General features: G+C 49.7%; 1 protein-coding gene across 5 annotated transcripts in view; it reads right to left on the bottom strand.

Moving 5' to 3' along the window:
• CSMD2 (CUB and Sushi multiple domains 2) overlaps nt 1-21,361 on the bottom strand; it is a 350,153-nt gene that overhangs the window by 35,713 nt on the left and 293,079 nt on the right. For all 5 annotated transcript variants that reach the window (XM_032132060.1, XM_032132059.1, XM_032132058.1 and 2 more), the window contains 7 exons: nt 20,653-20,798; nt 17,099-17,179; nt 14,916-15,029; nt 12,923-13,111; nt 11,899-12,045; nt 9,838-10,026; nt 4,837-5,022 (listed from right to left, as the gene is read on the bottom strand). In XM_032132060.1, coding sequence (XP_031987951.1) covers nt 4,837-5,022; nt 9,838-10,026; nt 11,899-12,045; nt 12,923-13,111; nt 14,916-15,029; nt 17,099-17,179; nt 20,653-20,798 — 1,052 coding nt within the window. The remainder of the gene's footprint in view (nt 1-4,836; nt 5,023-9,837; nt 10,027-11,898; nt 12,046-12,922; nt 13,112-14,915; nt 15,030-17,098; nt 17,180-20,652; nt 20,799-21,361) is intronic.

Genomic DNA, 21,361 nt, shown 5'->3' with positions numbered 1-21,361 from the left:
TTCCCTGCATCCAGGAATTCCCTGCATCCCTCTCCAGGCAGCTGAGTGCCAGGATCCCACACTGATTTACCCCAGACTTCCCTCTTCAAAAATCCCAGCTCCTGCTCTCAATCCCACATCACCCCGGGCATCCCAAAATCTGCTGTTCCCTCTCCCTGTGCCAGTCCTGGCTGCTCCCTGCAGGGAAAAAGCTGATTTTGAGTAGAGATTTGGAGTAGAGATTTGGAGTAATGAACTCTAAAATCCAAGAGAAAAGGTTGGAAAAACACCAGGAGCTCCCTGGTGGGATTTTCCAGAGCCATAAGTCCAGGAAAAATACAGAAAAAGCCCAAATCTTTGGCTTTAAAAGCCAAGTATAAATATAAAATAAATAATATAATAAATAGAATAGAAAAGGCAGCAGAAACATAAAGAGGAGTTCTTGAAGGGGCAGTATTTATAAGTTTAATTATAAATGAATTAAGCTTATTAAGGATAAACTCCTTTAATTTATCCTTTAATTTATTAAAAATCTTAGTTTTCATAAACACCTCAAGATTAAAATCTTAATATTAAAAAGATACGGAAAAGCTAAAAAAATTCTGTATTAAAAATCTTAATATTAAAATCTTAATGTCAAAAGTCTACAAAAAAGTGAAGAAAAATATTAATTTACTAAAAATCTTAATTTTTAGATTTTTTGTAGATTTTTAACATTAAGATTTTAATATTTTTATTAAAATTAACATTTTTATTAAATGAAAATTTTAATAAAAATATTAAAATCCTAATATTAAAAATCTACAAAAAAGCTGAAAATTTTCATTTAATAAACATCTTAATTTTACTAAAAATCTCAATATGAAAATCTTTACGCTAAAAATATACAAAAAAGCTAAAAAAATTCTTCATTTAATAAAAATCTTAATATTAAGACCTTAATGTTAAAAATATACAGAAAAGCTAAAAAAATTCTTAATTTTCTAAAAATCTTCATTTTAATAAAAATCTCAGTATTAAAATCTTAATCTTAAAAATCTACAAAAGAGCGAAAAGAATTATTCATTGATTAAAAATCTTAATTTTAATAAAAATCTCCACATTAAAAATCTACAAGAAAGCAAAAAAAATTAATTTATTAAAAATCTCAGTATTAAAATCTTCGTATTAAAAATCTACAGAAAACAAAAAGAATTCTTAATTTATTAAAAATCTTCATTGAAATAAAAATATTAAAATCTTAATATTAAAAGCATACAGAAAAGCTAAAAAAGTCCTTAATTTATTAAAAATCTTAACTTGACTAAAAATCTCGATATGAAAAATCTTAATATAAAAAAATCTACAAAAAAGGGAAAAAAATTCCTTAATTTATTAGAAATCTTAATGTTAATCAAAATAATAAAATCTTAATATTAAAAAGCTACAAAAAACCTAAAAACTTTCATTTATTAAAAATCTTAATTTTACTAAAAATATTAAAATCTTAGTATCAAAAATCTACGAAAAAGCAAAAAAATTTCTTAATTTAATAAAAACCTCAGTATTAAAATCTTAATATAAAACATCTACAAAAAAGCAAAAAAACCTTAATTTATTCGAAATCATAATTTTAATATTAATATTAAAATCTTAGTATTAAAAATCTACAAAAACCCTAAAAATTTACTTCATTTATTAAAAATCTTAATTTTAGTAAAAATATTAAAATATTAATGTTAAAATCTACAAAAAAGCAAAAATTTTTCATTTTTAAAAAAAATCTTAATTCTCATAAAAATATTAAAATCTTAATATTAAAAAACTACAAAAAAGCAAAAAATCTTAATTTATTCAAAATCATAATTTTAATCAAAAATATTAAAATCTTAATATTAAAAATCTATGAAAAAGCAAAAATTTTTCTTCATTTATTAAAAATCTTAATTCTAATGAAAATATTAAAGTCTTAATATTAAAAATCTACAAAAAAGCGAAAAAACCACCTTCATTTATTAAAAATTGCAATTTTACTAAAAATATTAAAATCTTATTATAAAAATTCTACAAAAAAGTGAAAAAATTAATTTATTAAAAATCTTAATTCTCATAAAAATATTAAAATCTTATTATAAAAAATCTACAAAAGAGCGAAAAATTTTAAATTTATTAAAAATCTTAATTCTCATAAAAATATTAAAGTCTTAATATTAAAAATCTACAAAAAAACCCAAAAAAATCTTAATTTATTAAAAATCATAATTTTAATCAAACTATTAAAATCTTACTATAAAACTTCTACAAAAAAGTGAAAAACATTAATTTATTAAAAATCTCAATTTTACTAAAAATATTAAAATCTTCTTATAAAAAATTACAAAAAACCAAAAAATTTTAAAATTTATTAAAAATCTTAATTCTCATAAAAATATTGAAGGCCTTTCAAACAAATCCCTGCCTTTATTCCCTTACTCCCGTCCAGCCTCTGTTTTTAGGAGGCCCCTCAAGGCACCACTCCAGCCACAGAGACTGGGGGGAAGCTGAGCCCTTCCCAGCCCCGCCAAGGCCTGCTCCTTTCTCCTTTCCATTCCCTTAATGCTTCCCAAAAAATCATCCCTTTTATTTATCCCCAGGAAACCGAGGCCCAGGGAGGGACAGGGAGGGAAGGAGCTCCAGGGCAGCCAGGCTGAGCTGCCTCTTGCCTTCATTCCATGGAATCATGGAATGGTTGGGGTTGGAAGGGCCTTCAATCCCATCCCATCCCATCCCATCCCACCCCACCCCACCCCATCCCATCCCATCCCACCCCATCCCATCCCCATCCCATCCCCATCCCACCCCATCCCACCCCATCCCATCCCCATCCCATCCCCATCCCATCCCCATCCCACCCCATCCCACCCCACCCCACCCCATCCCATCCCCATCCCCATCCCACCCCATCCCACCCCATCCCATCCCACCCCACCCCATTCCCACCCCATTCCCACCCCATCCCATCCCCATCCCATCCCCATCCCATCCCCATCCCATCCCCATCCCACCCCATCCCATCCCATCCCATCCCCATCCCACCCCATCCCACCCCATCCCATCCCCATCCCACCCCACCCCATCCCACCCCATCCCACCCCATCCCATCCCCATCCCATCCCCATCCAATCCCACCCCACCCCATCCCACCCCATCCCCATCCCACCCCACCCCATCCCACCCCATCCCACCCCATCCCACCCCATCCCATCCCATCCAATCCCATCCCCATCCCATCTCCACCCCATCCCACCCCATCCCACCCCATCCCACCCCATCCCACCCCATCCCACCCCATCCCACCCCATCCCATCCCATCCCCATCCCATCTCCACCCCATCCCCATCCCATCCCCATCCCCATCCCCATCCCCATCCCCATCCCATCCCCATCCCCATCCCCATCCCATCCCCATCCCATCCCCATCCCCACCCCATCCCACCCCATCCCACCCCATCCCATCCCCATCCCACCCCATCCCACCCCATCCCACCCCATCCCATCCCCATCCCATCCCCATCCCATCCCCACCCCATCCCCATCCCACCCCATCCCATCCCATCCCACCCCATCCCACCCCATCCCACCCCATCCCACCCCATCCCACCCCATCCCACCCCATCCCACCCCACCCCATCCCACCCCATCCCACCCCATCCCATCCCCATCCCACCCCATCCCACCCCATCCCACCCCATCCCATCCCCATCCCATCCCCATCCCATCCCCACCCCATCCCCATCCCACCCCATCCCACCCCATCCCACCCCATCCCACCCCATCCCATCCCACCCCATCCCATCCCCATCCCACCCCACCCCATCCCCATCCCACCCCATCCCCATCCCACCCCATCCCACCCCATCCCACCCCATCCCATCCCATCCCCATCCCATCTCCACCCCATCCCCATCCCATCCCCACCCCATCCCCATCCCATCCCCATCCCCATCCCATCCCCATCCCCATCCCCATCCCATCCCCATCCCATCCCCATCCCATCCCCATCCCCACCCCATCCCACCCCATCCCATCCCCATCCCACCCCATCCCACCCCATCCCACCCCATCCCATCCCCATCCCATCCCCATCCCATCCCCATCCCATCCCCATCCCATCCCCATCCCATCCCATCCCCATCCCATCCCCATCCCATCCCACCCCATCCCACCCCATCCCCACCCCATCCCCATCCCATCCCCATCCCATCCCATCCCCATCCCATCCCACCCCATCCCACCCCATCCCCATCCCATCCCCATCCCATCCCCATCCCATCCCCATCCCATCCCACCCCATCCCCATCCCATCCCCATCCCATCCCCACCCCATCCCCATCCCATCCCCATCTCACCCCACCCCATCCCATCCCCATCCCACCCCACCCCATCCCCATCCCCATCCCACCCCATCCCCATCCCCATCCCACCCCATCCCACCCCACCCCATCCCCACCCCATCCCCATCCCATCCCCATCCCATCCCCATCCCATCCCCATCCCATCCCCATCCCACCCCATCCCCATCCCATCCCCACCCCATCCCCATCCCATCCCCATCCCATCCCCACCCCATCTCACCCCACCCCATCCCACCCCATCCCATCCCACCCCATCCCATCCCCATCCAATCCCACCCCATCCCCATCCCATCCCCATCCCATCCCCACCCCATCTCACCCCACCCCATCCCATCCCCATCCCACCCCACCCCACCCCACCCCCTGCCAGATTCCATCTCTGCAGGAATTCCCCCCAAAGCCCAGAGCCGTGGGGCAGAGCTGGTTGTTCTCCAGGTGGAACGGCCACCCCAGCGCCGGCCGGCCATCCCGAATTCCCACTCACCCACGCACAGCGGGGGCTGATTCCCGTTGCTCCAGACTCCCTCCTGCAGGCACTCGGCACTGGGCTCGGTGCCCGGCTGCAGCTGGAAGCCCTGGTTGCACTGGTACACGGCCTTGGTGCCCACCGTGTACTCCTTCCCAAAAACAACCCCGTTCCTCGGGGCTCTGGGAATGCCACAGGAGAGAGCTGGGAAGAGAAAACACACCATCCCCCCCCCCCAAAAAACCCATCAGGGAGCTGCTGGTTTTATCCCAAACTGAAATCCCAGATGCCAAACTTTCCTACTGGTAAACTCAGGGAGTGCCCACCCTGCATAAAAGACCAGCGTTTGCAACAGTGAATCCAACCCCAAATCCCAGTTCCTCCTGGAAAAGGCTCTGGCTCGCACTTCCCATAATAACCGTAACACAAAAATGCATCGGTGGAGCGCTGCTGAGTTCTCACGTGGAGATAAAGGATTCCACAGCAGCAGCCACCCCAAACCCCTCTCCAGGAGCACTTCTGGATCCCATAAAGCAGCAAATTGTGGAATTAGGCTGTGGCAGAAGGGAGGATGGATTTAGCTGAGGAGGAAAAGGGTGGGAATTCAGGGGGAAAATGGAAAAGCCAGGCAGCTGCTGGAGATGGAGGCTCTGCACCATTCCCGGTGGAATCCTCGGATCCGAGGGCAGGGCAGGGAGGGGACAGGCAGGTGACAGCCAGAAATACACAAAGAACCACCCCATTGATGTTGTTATCCTGCTTCCCACCCCTGGGAATGCCAGCGCTGGGAAATGTCCCTCTAATCTGCTTTTCCAGCAGCATTCGGGGGAGGAGGGGAAGCAAATCCAGATCTGACTCCAAACCCACCCTGAGGTCCCCATCCCTCTCCAAGCCTGGCTCTGGGGAAGAGGGAGATCCACATCCCTCCTGTCTGGACAGGGTGGGATGCCAAGGGAAGAGCAGCCAGGACCTGGGAAGCTCCACTGGGAAGCTGCTGAAGGCTCTGTGGGGCTGGGAAAGGAGCAGAAGCAGCCAGGAAGCACAGCCCTAACCCTCGATCCCAATATCTGCCTGTGCTTCCCAACAATCCCATTCCCTCCTGGAGCAGCCCCAGCTCAGCTCCCGAGCTCTTCTCCCGAGCTGCTCCAACACATTCACCTTCCTGGTGTTCCCTAAGCACAGAAACAGGGCTGGAAAAGCAGGAAAAGTCACGTTTTGGTGACTGGGAGCTCAGTGAGGGCCAGGGAGCTGCAGCAGCACAACCCTGGGGCTTTCCCCACATAAAGTCCAGCTTTTATCCCACTCCTGCTGCTGCCTGGAGCAGGATCCCAGAGCAGCTGGCAGGTGCTGGAATTCTGAGGGGTGGGAGCAATTCCAGAGGCAGGATCAGGCCCGTCCCTGGCGGCACTGATGGTGACAGGAGTGTCACTGCAGCGAGCTCAGGGCTGGCCAACCCCTCTCCAAGGCCTGGTGTCTAGACAGGCTGCCAGGCTGAATACCAATGGCCTTCCAGGGAAAAGAGGGCATCTGGAAAATCCAACCTTTTCCCTGCCACCCAGCAGCTCTGGTGGTCCTTTTTTCTGCTTCCCTTTCCTCCTGCTCCAGCCACAGAGACTGGGGGGAAGCTGAGCCCTTCCCAGCCCCGCCAAGGCCTGCTCCTTTCTCCTTTCCATTCCCTTAATGCTTCCCAAAAAATCATCCCTTTTATTTATCCCCAGGAAACCGAGGCCCAGGGAGGGACAGGGAGGGAAGGAGCTCCAGGGCAGCCAGGCTGAGCTGCCTCTTGCCTTCATTCCACGGAATCATGGAATGGTTGGGGTTGGAAGGGCCTTCAATCCCATCCCACCCCCTGCCATGGCCAGGGACACCTTGCCCTATCCCAGGTGGCTCCAAGCCCTGTCCGACCTGGCCTGGGACACTTCCAGGGATCCAGAGGCAGCCCCAGCTTCTCTGGAAAACCCATTCCAGCCCCTCTCCACCCTCACAGGCAGGAATTTCTTTCCAATCTTTTATCTGAATCTGCTCTCTGCCAGTTTAAAACCAGTATCAAGTTTTTCTTTACAGAGACTTTTGGGGTGGCAACAAACCCATTCCTGAGGCTCAACCTGTGGGCACCACAACTCATGGGAATGTGGGATGAGGGAGGTTGTTCCAGAGGGAATCAAACCAGTGTTTGGCTTGGAAAAACAAAGGAAAAAAAGAGAAGGGACAGAAAAAGCAAATCTGCAGCTGGGATCCCAAAGACAAAACTGCTTCAAAGCAGCAGAGACAGCAAAGGCACAGAAGATCATGGAGCGCCCTCTGTGCCAAGCCAGGATGGTTCCCTGCAGAATATTCCACAAATCCAGCGAGGACGGAGCACGGAGGGAAGGTTATTCCGAGGGGACGGGGAAGGGGGAGAGGATTCTGAGCTGGCAGGAAGGAGCTTTGGGAAGAGTCACTTGTGGATTTGTGTTTCTGGGCACCCCAGTCCCTCCTTCCTGACATGGGGGAAACAATTCCTGCAGCTCCACGGAGGGAATTCCCAAATCTCTGCCACCTGAAAGGGTGAGAATTTGATACAGCCCACCCCAAAAGCTGCTTTGGGAGATGTGGGGATAGAAAAATGTTGGATTTGATGTGGCTGAAGGAGCAGGAGAGGAGCCAGCCCAGGCCTGGGGGTGGAGCTGCTCTGCCAGGAATTCTCCTCCTGAATCCCGAATCCTGCATTCAGCCCAGGGCACGGGAGAGCCACGGGCCAGTGCTGGGATTCCTGACAGGAAAAGAGGAAAGAGAGGGGTAAAGGGACTCTTTCCACCTCGGCAGGAATTCAAGTTCTCCCTGCTCTTCCAGAGGGACATCCAGCAGCAAGATCCTGCCCTGTGTGCTCAGTGGAGACATTCCCACTCCTCCAAAGGGAAAACGAACCAGGAAGATACCTGGAATGTTATGGATTGCCCTCGAATCCCTGCTCTGCCATGGAGTGGCACCACGGATCGTGCCCGTGGGGCTCCTGCCATGTCACACGTTCAGCAGGGCCAGAGTGGTGCGGGATGGCTTTGGTGCCGCTCACTTCCCATGGAAAATCCCCTTCCCAAGGCACAGCCCCGGCCTGCTCAGCACCACCACGGGAGCTTCCCAACATTCCCAGGCCTGGGAGTGACCACCACGGCGGGTCTGGCTCCGAGCCCCTCCCTGGTGGCCCTGGAGCTGCTGGTTGGGGACTTGCTCCTGCTCTGATCTGTGGCTGCGGTGTCACCCCAGCCAATCCAGCCCTTCCCAACTTCCCTCCATCTCCTTCCCACTCCCAGGTTTAAAAGTCCATTCCCCTCACCCCACCACACCTCCTGGGAGCTGAGCACGAGGCTCAGGTGGGATTCCACCCCTGCAGGGCAGTCAGGGCTTAGCAGGATCCAGACCTGTTCCTGAGGACACAATTTTCCTTAAAAAAGGTGGAGTAAACCAGAGGAATCCCTCAGGCTGGGCTAAGGATTCGGGAGGCACAGTTGCCATGACAGCCCTGGCTGGGCTGTTCATCTGCTCACCCCAGCTCTTGGCTTTGCCCAATCCCTGTTTTCAGGGAGTGAAATCCCTCCCTGACCTTGTGTCCAGCCTCCCTCTGGAACAGGATGGAGCAGCGGGGCCTTGGTTTAGCACTTCCCACTCCTTTAAAATCAACTCCAGAGGGAAACGAGCGCTCCCAGCACCAAGTTCTCCTTCAGAGGTGCAATTCCCGAAGAGCCAAAGTGATCCAGGAGCCTTACAAGCCTCCCACATGGAACAATCCCACGTCTCCTGACGGTCTAACAATGCAGACACCGCAGAGCGACGGTGCCAGAGCCAGCTCTGCTCCCTGCCCGGATTCCAGGGAAGTCAACGCACTATGAATCCCCAGGCTCAGTCCCTTGGAACAGGGATGAGTGATCAAAGGCACCGCAAGGCTCCTTTGGAATAACGATGGGAATTCAGCTCCACAAAGGAGCCGGGATGATTGGTGGGTGGAGGGAAAGGTGGGAGCAGAGAGGGAACACCGGGAGCAGCAGCGGAACCCCCCGGGCACAGAGCCTTGTCCCCAGTGCTTCCCGTGCTGGAATTCGCTCCGTGCCGGGCAGGACGTGCAGGAGATTCCGGATAATGAGCACGGAATGTGGAAGGAACAACTCCACGGCTAAACCTTGGATGAAGCCAATGGGAGCTGCCTGAATCCCCAGGAATTTCCCTCCCCCCGCTGACACGTGCAGAGCTAAGAGGGCACTTCCAGAAGAACCGGAAAGGGAATTCCAGTCAGGAAGCAGAGCAGCCCTCATGCTCCTGGCAGCCTTTCCAGATTCTTCCAAGCCTTTGTGGATTCTTCCAAGCTTCTCCCAAGCGAGGCTTGGCTGTGTCTTCACTGAGTGTCTGAACACCTCCACACCAAGAGCCTTCACAGAGATGGGGCTTTTCCTTCCCCATCCTGAGCCCTTCCCTCTTTTCCTGCTCCCAGTTACTCCCTTCCCTCTTTGCCCTTCTATTCCCAAGGCCTTGGACATGAGGATCACCCCTCAGTGCCCACCTGCAGCTCCAAGTCTGTCCTCAACATGGAATTACAAGAATTCCAATAGCGGTGTCTTCACACAGATGAGGCTGTTCCTCCCCCATCCCAAGGCCTTCTTTTCCCACTCCCAGTTAACCCCCTCTTTGCCTTCTATTCCCAAGGCCTTGGATATGAGGAGCACCCCTCAGTGCCCACCTGCAGCTCCAACCCTGTTCTCAACATGGAATTCTCAACGGGAATTCCAACAGCAGCACCTTCACACAGATTGGGAATTTTTCCTCCCTCATCTGGAGCCCTTCCCTCTTTTCCCACTCCCAGTTACCTCCTTCCCTCTCTGCCCATCTATTCCCAAGGCCTTGGACACAAGGAGCACCCCTCAGTGCTCCGAGCCCGTTCTCAACACGGAATTCTCAACGGGAATTCCAATTTGGGGTTTTTTTCACCGCCTTTTCCCCCGCTTTTCCCAGGATTCCTGGCACTTGATCCCAACCCGTCCATGCTCTCACCTTGGCACAGGGGGATGGCTTCCCTCCAGTGGAAGTGGCCCTGGGGGTGCTGGCTGCAGGTGGTGGTGCTGTGTCCCACCAGGCGGTATCCGGCGTCGCATCCGAAGCGCACGGAGCTGCCGGGGCGCAGCCCGGAGTGGCTCAGGATCATCCCGTGCGCCGGCGGCTGCGGGAGGCTGCAGTAGGGAGCTGGGAAGGGGGGCAGGAGAAAGGAAACCGATCACGGCACGGGCAGCATCAGGGTCATCCCCCTCCCGCTCCCAGGAATTACACTGAGCTTCCCGAAAAATGGGGAATTGACGATGGATAAACACGAAGTCGAAGCGGGGAAGGAGCGCGGGGCTCCGGTCCGAGCCTCACTCCGGAATAAGGGGTCGATCCTGATAATGAAATATTCCTTAATCCATCTGCTGAGTGAATTCATTCCTCATTTCTGAGGCGCTGGCAGGGTCTGAGCCTGGTTTGAGAACTTCCGTTAATTGAGAATTGCCAAGCTCCCACACAGGGATTCGCTGCAGGGAATTCTCAGCCAATATTCCAGCTCCGGCAGCAGTTTTGTGCTGGATGAGCAGCCAGGATTCCCTGATCCTGGTTCTGCTCCCAAACAGATAAGCAGGAGCACAGAGTGGGTTTGACAATTCCCTGGAAAAGCTGTGACACCCTCGGTCACAGGGAAGTTGTGCCTCATGCTCCGAGCAGCTCCTGAGCAGGTTCTGACGTTCTGGGATGTTCCTCACTGCAAGGACACGCTCATTCAGGAACACAGAAATATTTGGGATGGGATTCCCTCATCCAGATCCAGATGTTTTTGACAATTCCCTGAAAAAGCTGTGACACCCTCGGTGACAGGGAAGTCGTGGCTCATGCTCTGAACAGCTCCTAAGCAGGTTCTGACATTCTGGGATGTTCCTCACTGCAAGGATGTGATCATTTAGGAACACAGAAATATTCGGGATGGGATTCCCTCATCCGGATCCAGAGCCACTTATAGAACCCCAGAATCATTAAGGTTGGAAAAGGTGTCAAAGATCGAGTCCAGCCATTACCCCACCACCAAACCAGGTCCTTGAGCACCACATCTACGCTTTGTTTGAGCACTTCCAGGGATTGTGATTCCAGCACTTCCCTGGACAGACTTTTCCAGTGCCTGACCACCCCCTCATCCACAAACCTTTCCCAACATCCAATCCCTGGCATCAATGACTCCACACATCCTGCTTCTGACTCTGAAGAGTGCTTGAGAAACGACTCAAAGCTCCAAGGATTCTCCCTGGAATTCCTCCTGATTGTGATCCCACAATCCTGGTTCTGATTGCTAAAGAATGGTCAAGAAACAACCCAAAGCTCCAAGGATTCTCCCTGGAATTCCTCCTGATTGTGATCCCACAATCCTGGTTCTGATTGCTAAAGAATGGTCAAGAAATGACCCAAAGCTCCAAGGATTCTCCCTGGAATTCCTCCTGATTGTGATCCCATAATTCTGGTTAGGATTGTTAAAAGAATGGTAGAGAAACAGCCCAAAGCTTCAAGGATTCTCCCTGGAATTCCTCCTGATTGTGATCCCATAATCCTGGTTCTGATTGCTAAAGAATGGTCGAGAAATGACCCAAAGCTCCAAGGATTCCCCCTGGAATTCCTCCTGATTGTGATCCCATAATCCTGGTTCTGATTGCTAAAGAATGGTCGAGAAATGACCCAAAGCTCCAAGGATTCCCCCTGGAATTCCTCCTGATTGTGATCCCACAATCCTGGTTCTGATTGCTAAAGGATGGTCGAGAAATGACCCAAAGCTCCAAGGATTCTCCCTGGAATTCCTCCTGATTGTGATCCCACAATCCTGGTTCTGATTGCTAAAGAATGGTCGAGAAATGACCCAAAGCTCCAAGGATTCTTGTGGACAGACCCTGCCTTTCCCAGCCTCCCCAGCTCGGAACGTGCCCGGCTTTGTGCCTGCCCTGCCTCGGCACCTCCTGCCCTCACAGCTGGATCTCTGCAGGAATTCCATGGATTCTCCTGGCTGTGGAGCCATTCCTGCTGCTGGCAGAGGCAGCTGGGACTCACCGGAGTAGCGGATTTTGAAGCCTTTCCTGTTGTAGGCGTGGTCGGAGGACCAGCGCAGGAAGACGCTGTTCCCGCTGCTGGTGACGGTCAGAGGGGCCGAGTAATTCCCACTCAGGGACAGCAGCAGGGGACTCTGTCCAGAGGGACCTGGAAGGAAGGAGGGGACAGGGAAAAGGGAAAAGTCAGAGCTGCCACGGAGCCACTCGTGGGGCTCGGTGTCCCTGCGGGAGGAACGGGCACATGGAGCTTTTCCATGAGGAGAGGCAGCTCCCAGCTCGCTGTGGACATGAGTTCCAGGGCTCGCATCCTGCTCCTGGGAATCCAGGATCCAAAAATCCACATTAAAACCAGGATTTGCTCCAGGCAGGAGCTCAGGTCCCCATGGTGCTCCCAGGAGCACCAGCACAGCCCCCACGTTCTGCATGGGTTGCCCTGACAATCCCATTCCCATTCCCAAGACTTTTCCAGTGCCTGACCACCCCCTCATCCACAAAGCTTTCCCAGTATCCAATCCCTGGCATCAATGACTCCACACATCCTGCTTCTGACTCTGAAGAGTGCTTGAGAAATGAGCCAAAGCTCCAAGGTTTCTCCCTGGGATTTTTCCAGAGTGTGATCCCATAATCCTGGTTCTGATTGTTGAAGAGTGGTTGAGAAACAACTCAAAGCTCCAAGGTTCCTCCTGGGCCTGGAGAATCCGCTCCCTGCGGCCTTCAGGGATGAGAATTCCCACTTCCCAACTCATTCCCTGCAGCAATCTCTGCTGCCATCCCTCTCCCAGGAATTTCCCAACTCCCGCCCCTTGGAAAAACGCTTCAGATCCAGCTGAAAAATGGAATTGCTGCTATTTCCTTATGCCAGGAACCAGCGAGGCTCAGGAGGAGCTTTCTGGAAGGCCAGCAGGAGGTTACAGGTGGGCAGCTGGGCCTGGAATGCTCCTTCCCCTTTGACTGCCATGGGATTATGGAATCCCAGGAAGGTTTGGGATGAAGGACCCTGCAGGTCGGAGGGGTCAATCTCTTACCATCGAAGATCTCGAACTCGTCGAACTGCTTCTCGCTGAGGAAGTACTCGATGGTGAGGGAGATGTTGTACCCCGGCTCCACCTTCACCACCCAGGAACACGTCTGGAAGTGAGGGTAACTTCCCAGGAAGCTCTGGCTCAGGATCACCCCCGTGGAATCCGTCATCAGCTGGTTCATGGGGCAGTGCACTGGGAATGGAAAGGAATATTCCTGGTTTTTCAGAGGAAGGATGGAAGCACAATGTCTGTCTTGATGAGCCAGCTCAAAGCAGAGCACGACCCCTGCACTCCTTGATCCCTGGAGCTTGGAGAATCCCAAAATCCCACAAATCCCAATAATTGTCACACGTAAAGAAGGGAGCAAAAAGCAGCGAAGCCAACAAACCATTCCCGCTGCCTCGGCCCCGCTCCCCATCTCTCCCAAAATGAGCAACGCCACAACCAGAACTCTCTGGAGGCACAGAAACCTCTCCAGGAATCCCTGGAAACTCCATCAGAACAAAGGCTGGAACTGCAGCTCATCCCGTGGAGTTGTTAACTGGGACATGGGAACTCCTAATTCCCTCCTCTCATCCCCACCCCACACTCGGCATCAGGGAATGTTAAACCCAGCTGGGAAGAGTGAAAAAAAGGCCAACAAAATACCCCAGAAAAGGGGAACACACAGAGGAAGGGGGGAAAGGAAAGGAAAGGAAAAGGAAAAGGAAAAGGAAAAGGAAAAGGAAAAGGAAAAGGAAAAGGAAAAGGAAAAGGAAAAGGAAAAGGAAAAGGAAAAGGAAAAGGAAAAGGAAAAGGAAAAGGAAAAGGAAAAGGAAAAGGAAAAGGAAGGGAAAGGGAAAGGAAAGGAAAGGAAAAGGAAAGGAAAAGGAAAGGAAAAGGAAAAGGAAAAGGAAAGGAAAATCTTTATTTACCCATAGTTGCCACCAAAGCCCGGTGCAAATGCAGGATTTTATGGACAGAAAATAGCCAGAAGTGCCCAGAAAGAACAGGGAATTCTTTCCAAATCCTGCATCCCATCAGGAATGTTGTGGCCTCCAGGAACTGGTGGCCAGCTGTGATCTGGGCAGTGCCCTCAGCCCCCGGCTAACAACCACCAGGAAATCATGGAATGACCTCGCTCCCTCTCCTCCAGCTCCTGCTCTTGCAGAGGGAATAAAGCTCCAGGAAAATATCCCATTATTTGGGAAAAATGGTCAGAGGGCAGCGGAATAACCAGGGCTGGAGCGGGCAAAGGGCCCAGCAGGGATCCAGAGGAGAAATCAGGGATGTGGGAGCAGGGAAGCATCTCTGGGATCACTCCTGAGCAGCCCCAAGGTGCCCCAGGCAGCGAGTTTGGGGCTTTCAATTCCAGACATTCCCTGGAATCAACAGAGGAGCTGTTCCTGCGGGATTGCCCAGCCAGAGGAGCTTCCCTGCTCCTCCTCGGACAGCCCAGCATTCCCTGTTCCCACGGGAAGGACACCTGGATGCCTCTGGAGCACACAGCACTGCTCAATCCCAAATCCCAAAAACCCTTGGGGTGCAATCCCAGGGTTTTGGTGTGGAGACCCTGCAAAATTCCTGGAGCCTGGAGTGGGGAAACTGGAACTGGTGGGCACTGGAAGAGGCTCCCCAGGGAATTGTCACAATCCCAAGGCTGCATTCCAGAGCTCCAGGAATGTTGGGACAACACTCTCAGGGATGCAGGGGGTGGAATTTTTGGCATGTCAGTGCAGGAACAGGGATTAAACAGGATGATCCTTCCAGCTCAGGATATTCCATGATTTTATGAACATTCCCTCCATCATTTTCCAGAGCTGCTGCCATGAATTCCCCTGGGATTTGCTGAGATCCCAGCCCTGGCACACAGCGGGGTCTCCCTCCCTCACCCCAAGCCCCGCACTCCCGGCATGCTGGAGATGGGAAAATTAACCCCAAGGATGAAAAATGTGTAGGAAAACCTCTCCCAGATCCCTCCCTGAGCAGGGAAATCTGGGAATTATGGAGGCTTTACCTTCACAGGTGGGTGGGGGCCCCTCGAACTGCAGGTGGGTGCCCAGTTTGCAGGTGAGGATCTCGTTCCCGATCAGGGTGAAGCCGGGAAGGCAGCGGTACCTCACGATGTCACCTGGGCAGGGATGGAAAACGGGAATGAGAGGGGGAAATGCAGGGATACAAGGGGAAATAGAGGGATAGAAGGGGAAATAGAGGGATAGAAGGGGGAAATGCAGGAAAAAAGGGGAAATAGAGGGATAAAAGGGGGGAAAGCAGGAATTAAAGAGGGAAATGCAGGGATAAAAGGGGGAAATAGAGGGATAAAAGGGGAAATAGAGGGATAGAAGGGGAAATGCAGGGGTAGAAGGGGGAAATGCAGGGGTAGAAGGGGGAAATGCAGGGGTAGAAGGGGGAAATGCAGGGGTAGAAGGGGGAAATAGAATGATAAAAGGGGGAAATGCAGGGATAGAAGGGATAAAAAGAGGGATAAAAGGTCAAAATGCAGGAATTAAAGAGGGAAATGCAGGAATAAAAGGGGAAATAGAGGGATAAAAGGGGGAAATGCAGGGGTAGAAGGGGGAAATAGAGGGATAAAAGGTCAAAATGCAGGAAATAAAGGGGGAAATGCAGGAATAAAAGGGATAAAAAGAGGGATAAAAGGGGGAATGCAGGAAAAAAGGGGGAAAATGCAGGAATTAAAGGGGAAAATAGAGGGATAAAAGGGGGAATGCAGGAATTAAAGAGGGAAATGCAGGAATAAAAGGGGAAATAGAGGGATAAAAAAGGGAAATAGAACGATAAAAGGGGGAAATGCAGGGATAGAAGGGATAAAAAGAGGGATAAAAGGTCAAAATGCAGGAATTAAAGAGGGAAATGCAGGAATAAAAGGGGAAATAGAGGGATAAAAGGGGGAAATAGAAGGATAAAAGGAGGGAATGCAGGGATAAAAGGGGAAATAGAGGGTTAAGGGGGGAATGCAGGCATAAAAGGGGAAAAGGCAAGAATAAAAGGTATAAATGCAGGAATAAAAGGGAAATAGAGGGATAAAAGGTCAAAATGCAGGAATTAAAGGTCAAAATGCAGGAATTAAAGGGATAAAAAGTGGAATAAAAGGGGGAATGCAGGAATAAAAGGTCAAAATGCAGGGATAAAAGGGGAAAATCCAGGGATAAAAGGGATAAAAAAGAGGAATAAAAGGGGGAAATACAGGGATAAAAGGGGGAAATAGAGGGAAAAAAGGGGAAATAGAGGGATAAAAGGGGAAATAGAGGGATAAAAGGTCAAAATGCAGGAATTAAAGGGGAAATAGAGGGATAAAAGCGGGAAGGCAGAAGTAAAAGGAGGAAATCAGAAATAAAAGGGGTAAATTCAGGAAAAAAAGGGTAAATCGAGGGATAAAAGGGGTAAGTGCAGGGATAAAAGGGATAAAAAGAGGGATAAAAGGGGGGAATGCAGGAAAAAAAGGGTAAATCGAGGGATAAAAGGGGTAAGTGCAGGGATAAAAGGGATAAAAAGAGGGATAAAAGGGGGGAATGCAGGAATAAAAGGTCAAAATGCAGGAATAAAAGGGGAAATAGAGGGATAAAGGGGGGAATAGAGGGATAAAAGGGGAAGTAGAGGGATAAAAGGTCAAAATGCAGGGATAAAAGGGGAAAATGTAGGGATAAAAGGGATAAAAAGAGGGATAAAAGGGGGAAATGCAGGGATTAAAGGTGTAAATCAGAAATAAAAGGCTCCGAAAGCCACGCTGGAGTCACCCTGGGATGAACTCCCAGCACCCCACGAGATCCAGGAACGATTCCAGGCGCAGACTCCCCTCAGAGAGAGCAGCTCCGAGAAAAATTCTGGCTGCGGCCACTTAAAAATGTGGATGGGAGCAACAGCCACCAAAAAAATGCCCCCAAAAAGCTCCTGAAAAGCCCCCAGAAAGCAGAATAACAGCTCCAAAGCTTTGTGTGCAACACCTGAGAGCCGTCGTTATTCCCAAAGATTCCTGAGGGATTCCAAACAGGCTCAGGGCTCCCACAAAAACCACTTTTCCAGGGAGGAAAAGGCTGGGAACAACGGGAGCACTTGGATGCTGTGTTTGGTGCTGAGCTCCCATGGAAAGCCCCTCTGGAAGCCCAAATTTGGGAGGAAAACGCCGTTGCCAGGAGTTGGGGAGGTGGGAATGAGGATGAGGAGGATGAGGGAAGGTTTTACCGATGTTGAACTCCTCGTTCTCCGTGATGATCTCGGCGTTGGGAACGACGGTGGGAGGCTGGCAGCGGAAAAGCTGGAAAGCTGGGAAAGCAAGGGAAGAGCAGCACAGTGGAATCGGGAATTCCTCGCTCTCCATGAGGAAAGTCCTCCTTCTCCATGAGGAAAATCTTCCCTCTCCATGAGGAAATTCCTCCCTCTCTACAAGGAAATTCCTCCCTCTCCATGAGGAAATTCTTCCTTCTCCATGAGGAAATTCTTCCTTCTCCATGAGGAAATTCCTCCCTCTCCATGAGGAAAATCCTCCCTGTCCATGAGGAAAATCCTCCCTCTCTGCAAAGAAAATTCCTCCCTCTCCACGAGGAAATTCCTCCTTCTCCATGAGGAAATTCCTCCCTCTCCACAAGGAAATTCCTCCCTCTCCATGAGGAAAATTCCTCCTTCTCAACAAGGAAAATCCTTCCTCTCCATGAGGAAATTCCTCCCTTTCCACGAGGAAATTCCTCCCTTTCTGCAAAGGAAATTCCTCCCTCTCCATGAGGGAAATTCCTCCCCCTCCCCAAGGAGAAGGAAAATTCCTCCTTCTCCACAAGGAAATTCCTCCCTTTCCACGAGGAAATTCCTCCCTCACTGCAAGGAAAATTCCTCCCTCACTGCAAGGAAATTCCTCCCTCTCTGCAAAGGAAATTGCTCCCTCTCCATGAGGAAAATTCCTCCCTCTCCACAAGGAAATTCCTCCCTCTCCCCAAGGAGAAGGAAAATTCCTCCTTCTCCACAAGGAAATTCCTCCCTCTCCATGAGGAAAATTTCTCCCTCTCCATGAGGAAAATCGCTCCCTTTCCATGAGGAAATTCCTCCCTCTCCACGAGGAGCAGGAATTGGCAAACTCCACCCGGGCCTTTCCCCCCACAAATCCTACAGAGATGGAGGCAGGAATTTGAATCCTGATGTTTCTTCCACCCCAACAAGAAGATTTTGGGCATTCCTGGACAGTGTTTTCCCTTTGGGAATGTCACCAGCACTTTCTGGGATGCTGAGGAAGGATCTCGGTGTCCTCTGAGGAATTCAGGCGCCCACCCAGGATGGAAAAGTCTCAGGCTCCTCATAAATAAAAAGAATTATTCAGGGAATTCCCTCCCTGGGACAGGGATTCAAAACTCACCGATTTTTATTTTGTTTTCAACTTGGAATTAGTGATTTCTTCCACAAAGAATTCCAGGAGTGAGAATATTTCCAGCTGCAAATCCTGCAGGAGCTTTGGAATTCACAGAGTGACCTGAGCAAGGTCCAAGTCAGTGCTCAGGGAAGGTGAAATGGGACAAAATTGGCATTTTTTGCCCCAAAAGCTGCTATTTTTCAGGGCTACCGCAAGGATAAATGGGGAGATAAACGGAGTTGAGGAGCAGAAATTATTTTTTTATATAAAAAAAGAGATATTTTAATATATTTTTGGTGAATTTTCCCCCAAAATTAGAGCTCAGCTCCCCCTGAGCAGAACAAAAGCAGCACTCAGGAGAAGAAAATCCCAAAAATCAGCCCAGCAGAGCCCTGAGCAGGTTCAACAGGATCCATGGCACCAGGAATTCCATGGATATTCATGCCAGACATTCCCTGCTCTTTGCTCAGCCCTCCCTGCTCCTGCTCCTGGACAGGCCCTGCTCCCCTGAAATCCAGCTCAGCCTTTTAATCCCAGATCCTGCAGCTCCAGTGGCCACTGGATATTCATTCCTGCCACCTCCACCTCTTCCCAGCACGGCAAAGCAGCCTGGATGAGGATTGGGAATCATGGAATTGATCACAGAATCCAGCTTCCATCTCTAAGCTGGAAAACTGGGCTGGAAAACTCCGTGGAAAAAAACTGGCCTGAAAAAGTTGGTGAAAAAAACTGGGCTGGAATATTTTGGGGGAAAAAAAACCTGGGCTGGAAAACTCCATGGAAAACCTGGGCTGAAAAACTCTGTGGCAAAAGTTGAAATACATTTTTTAGAGGAGGAGATGCTCTGTGGTTGCCTTGCCCTGATTCCTTCCTTTGTAAAACGGGGCAGGATCATTTTTTTCCAAAAGGTGTGAGGGAAAAATGGGATTTTTGCAGGCGCTGGGAATGGGCTGGAGGTGGCTTCTGTATCCTGGGAGTGCAAGGAGGGGAGGAAAACACCAGTAAATGGGACTAGAGGGCCCCTGGAATAGTGGGAGGTGTCCCTGCCCATGGAAAGGGCTGGAATGGGACGGGATTTATCCCACCCACACCAGCCTGGCATTGTAGAAATGAGATTTAATCGGAGTGCCCAGCTGGAAAACAGGTTCCAAGTGACATTAAACTGCCCTGATTCCATCCAGGACCAATCCCAGACTTCCCACACCAGCACAGGGCACTGCCAGGATTAGGGAATGGCTGATGGATTCCACCCACAGCAGGGAGGGTCTTTAATTCCCACCACAAAAGCAGCGCTCACTCCACTGCCCCCACCCAGCTCAATTCTGAGCCAAACCTCCCAAACCATCATTTTTTTCCGTAACTTCCATGCTCTGGGAATATCAATCTTCCCTAAATTCAGCCCTTGGGAGCCTGCAGAGGTTCCTGAGGGATCCTGCACAGGTTCCCCATGGAATTCCTGCAGGGCTGCGGCTGCACATCCCTGGATTCAGGAGCCACTTCCCAAAATCCCGGCGCCGCCGCAGGAACTCCTCGGTTAATCCGATTTAAATGCTCTCAATTCCATGTAATATCCCAGATTTCTCCAGCCTGAGCTGCCCTCACACCAAGGAATCCCCGAGTAATCCAGGGATTTGCAGGAATGCTTTTCCTCCCCTGAGGAATGAAGCTGTTGCCATTTAAACCAGGCCACCGTGATCCAGCTGGTTCAGCAGAGCACTGGAAAGGGAAAACTTCCAGGAATACTGAGGGGAAGCAGAGTTTTAGGTAAATAAAGTGGATTTATCCATAAGGATGAGGAGGGGATTTACAGGCATTGCCTCAGGACAGGTGTAGGGTGTCATGGGTGTTGGTCACGGAATCCAGCTTCAATCTCTAGCCTGGAAAATTTGTGGGAAAAAAAGCCTGGTTTGAAAAATTCTGTGGCAAAAACTGGGCTGGAAAACGTCCTGGAAATAGCTGGGCTGAAAAACTTTGTGGAAAAAAACGGGTTAGAAAACTCTGTGGAAAAAAACTGGGCTGGAAAATTTCATGGAAAAAAATTGGGCTGGAAAACTCTGTGGAAAAAACTGGGCTGGAAAATTTCATGGAAAAAAATTGGGCTGGAAAACTTCCTGGAAAAAACTGGTCTGGAAAACTTTGTGGAAAACCTGGGTTGTAAAACTTCCTGGAAAAAAATTGGGCCAGAAAAATTAATGGAAAAAACTGGGCTGATAAGTCGTGTGGGAAAAAAACAGGTTGGAAAACTTCACGGAAATAAACTGGGCTGGAAAACTTTGTGGAAAAAAATGGGCTGAAAAACTGTGGAAAACTAGGGGTCAAAGGGTATTTTGTTTCATTTTCCCAGAACTATTCCCTGCTCTTCCCAACATTTCCCCCATCCCAGGAACGCTGCAATACCGACCATAGAAATAAATGGCGAAGATGCCTCCGTTGGCGGCGTCGCTGTGGAACCTCAGCAGCACCTGGTTGGAGGAGCTCTGGGCTGATTTCTTGGCTGAGTTCCCTGTGAACACCCCCAGCTGAGGGGCTGTTTGCTGGGGCCCATCCCTAATGCCAGACACACACAAAAAAGGACATTATTCCATGGATTTCACCGTAGGAACTCCACCTCCTCCTGCCCTGCACGCCCAGGGACTCCTCCCTTCCTTATCCTCCTGTTCCCACATCCACATTTCACAGCCCCAATCCCTCTCTCTGCTCCAGTTTAACCCCCACAAGGCTCTCAGTGCTCACCCAGTGGATAATGACAGCCACAAATTTCACTTTTACCCTCAGAAATTGAGGAATTAGGAGCCGTTTCCCAAAGGAATTCCACTCCCTGTTTGCCCAGCAGACTCGGGGATATTCGGAAGGTCAGACATTGAGTGCTACGAGCTCAAAATTTGGTCACAAACTCTTTAATCAGAGCAGCTTTGCGAGCTCCCCTGGCTGCCTGAAGCCGATGATCTCCGTTATTATGCATAAATAATAGTTTTATTTATTCATTTTAAAACAAAGCTTGAAAAAAAATCATCATTTCTCTTCCCTTCTCCAAACAAACCAAGAAGCTTCCAGGGGAAGATCCCAGGGGTCCCATTCCCAGCTGCTGCTGTTTAAAAGCCAGGAGTTAT

This window comes from Corvus moneduloides, chromosome 23, assembly GCF_009650955.1.
Source record: "Corvus moneduloides isolate bCorMon1 chromosome 23, bCorMon1.pri, whole genome shotgun sequence".
Lineage (NCBI taxonomy): Eukaryota > Metazoa > Chordata > Aves > Passeriformes > Corvidae > Corvus > Corvus moneduloides.
This window is presented reverse-complemented; position numbering and strand designations above follow the sequence as displayed.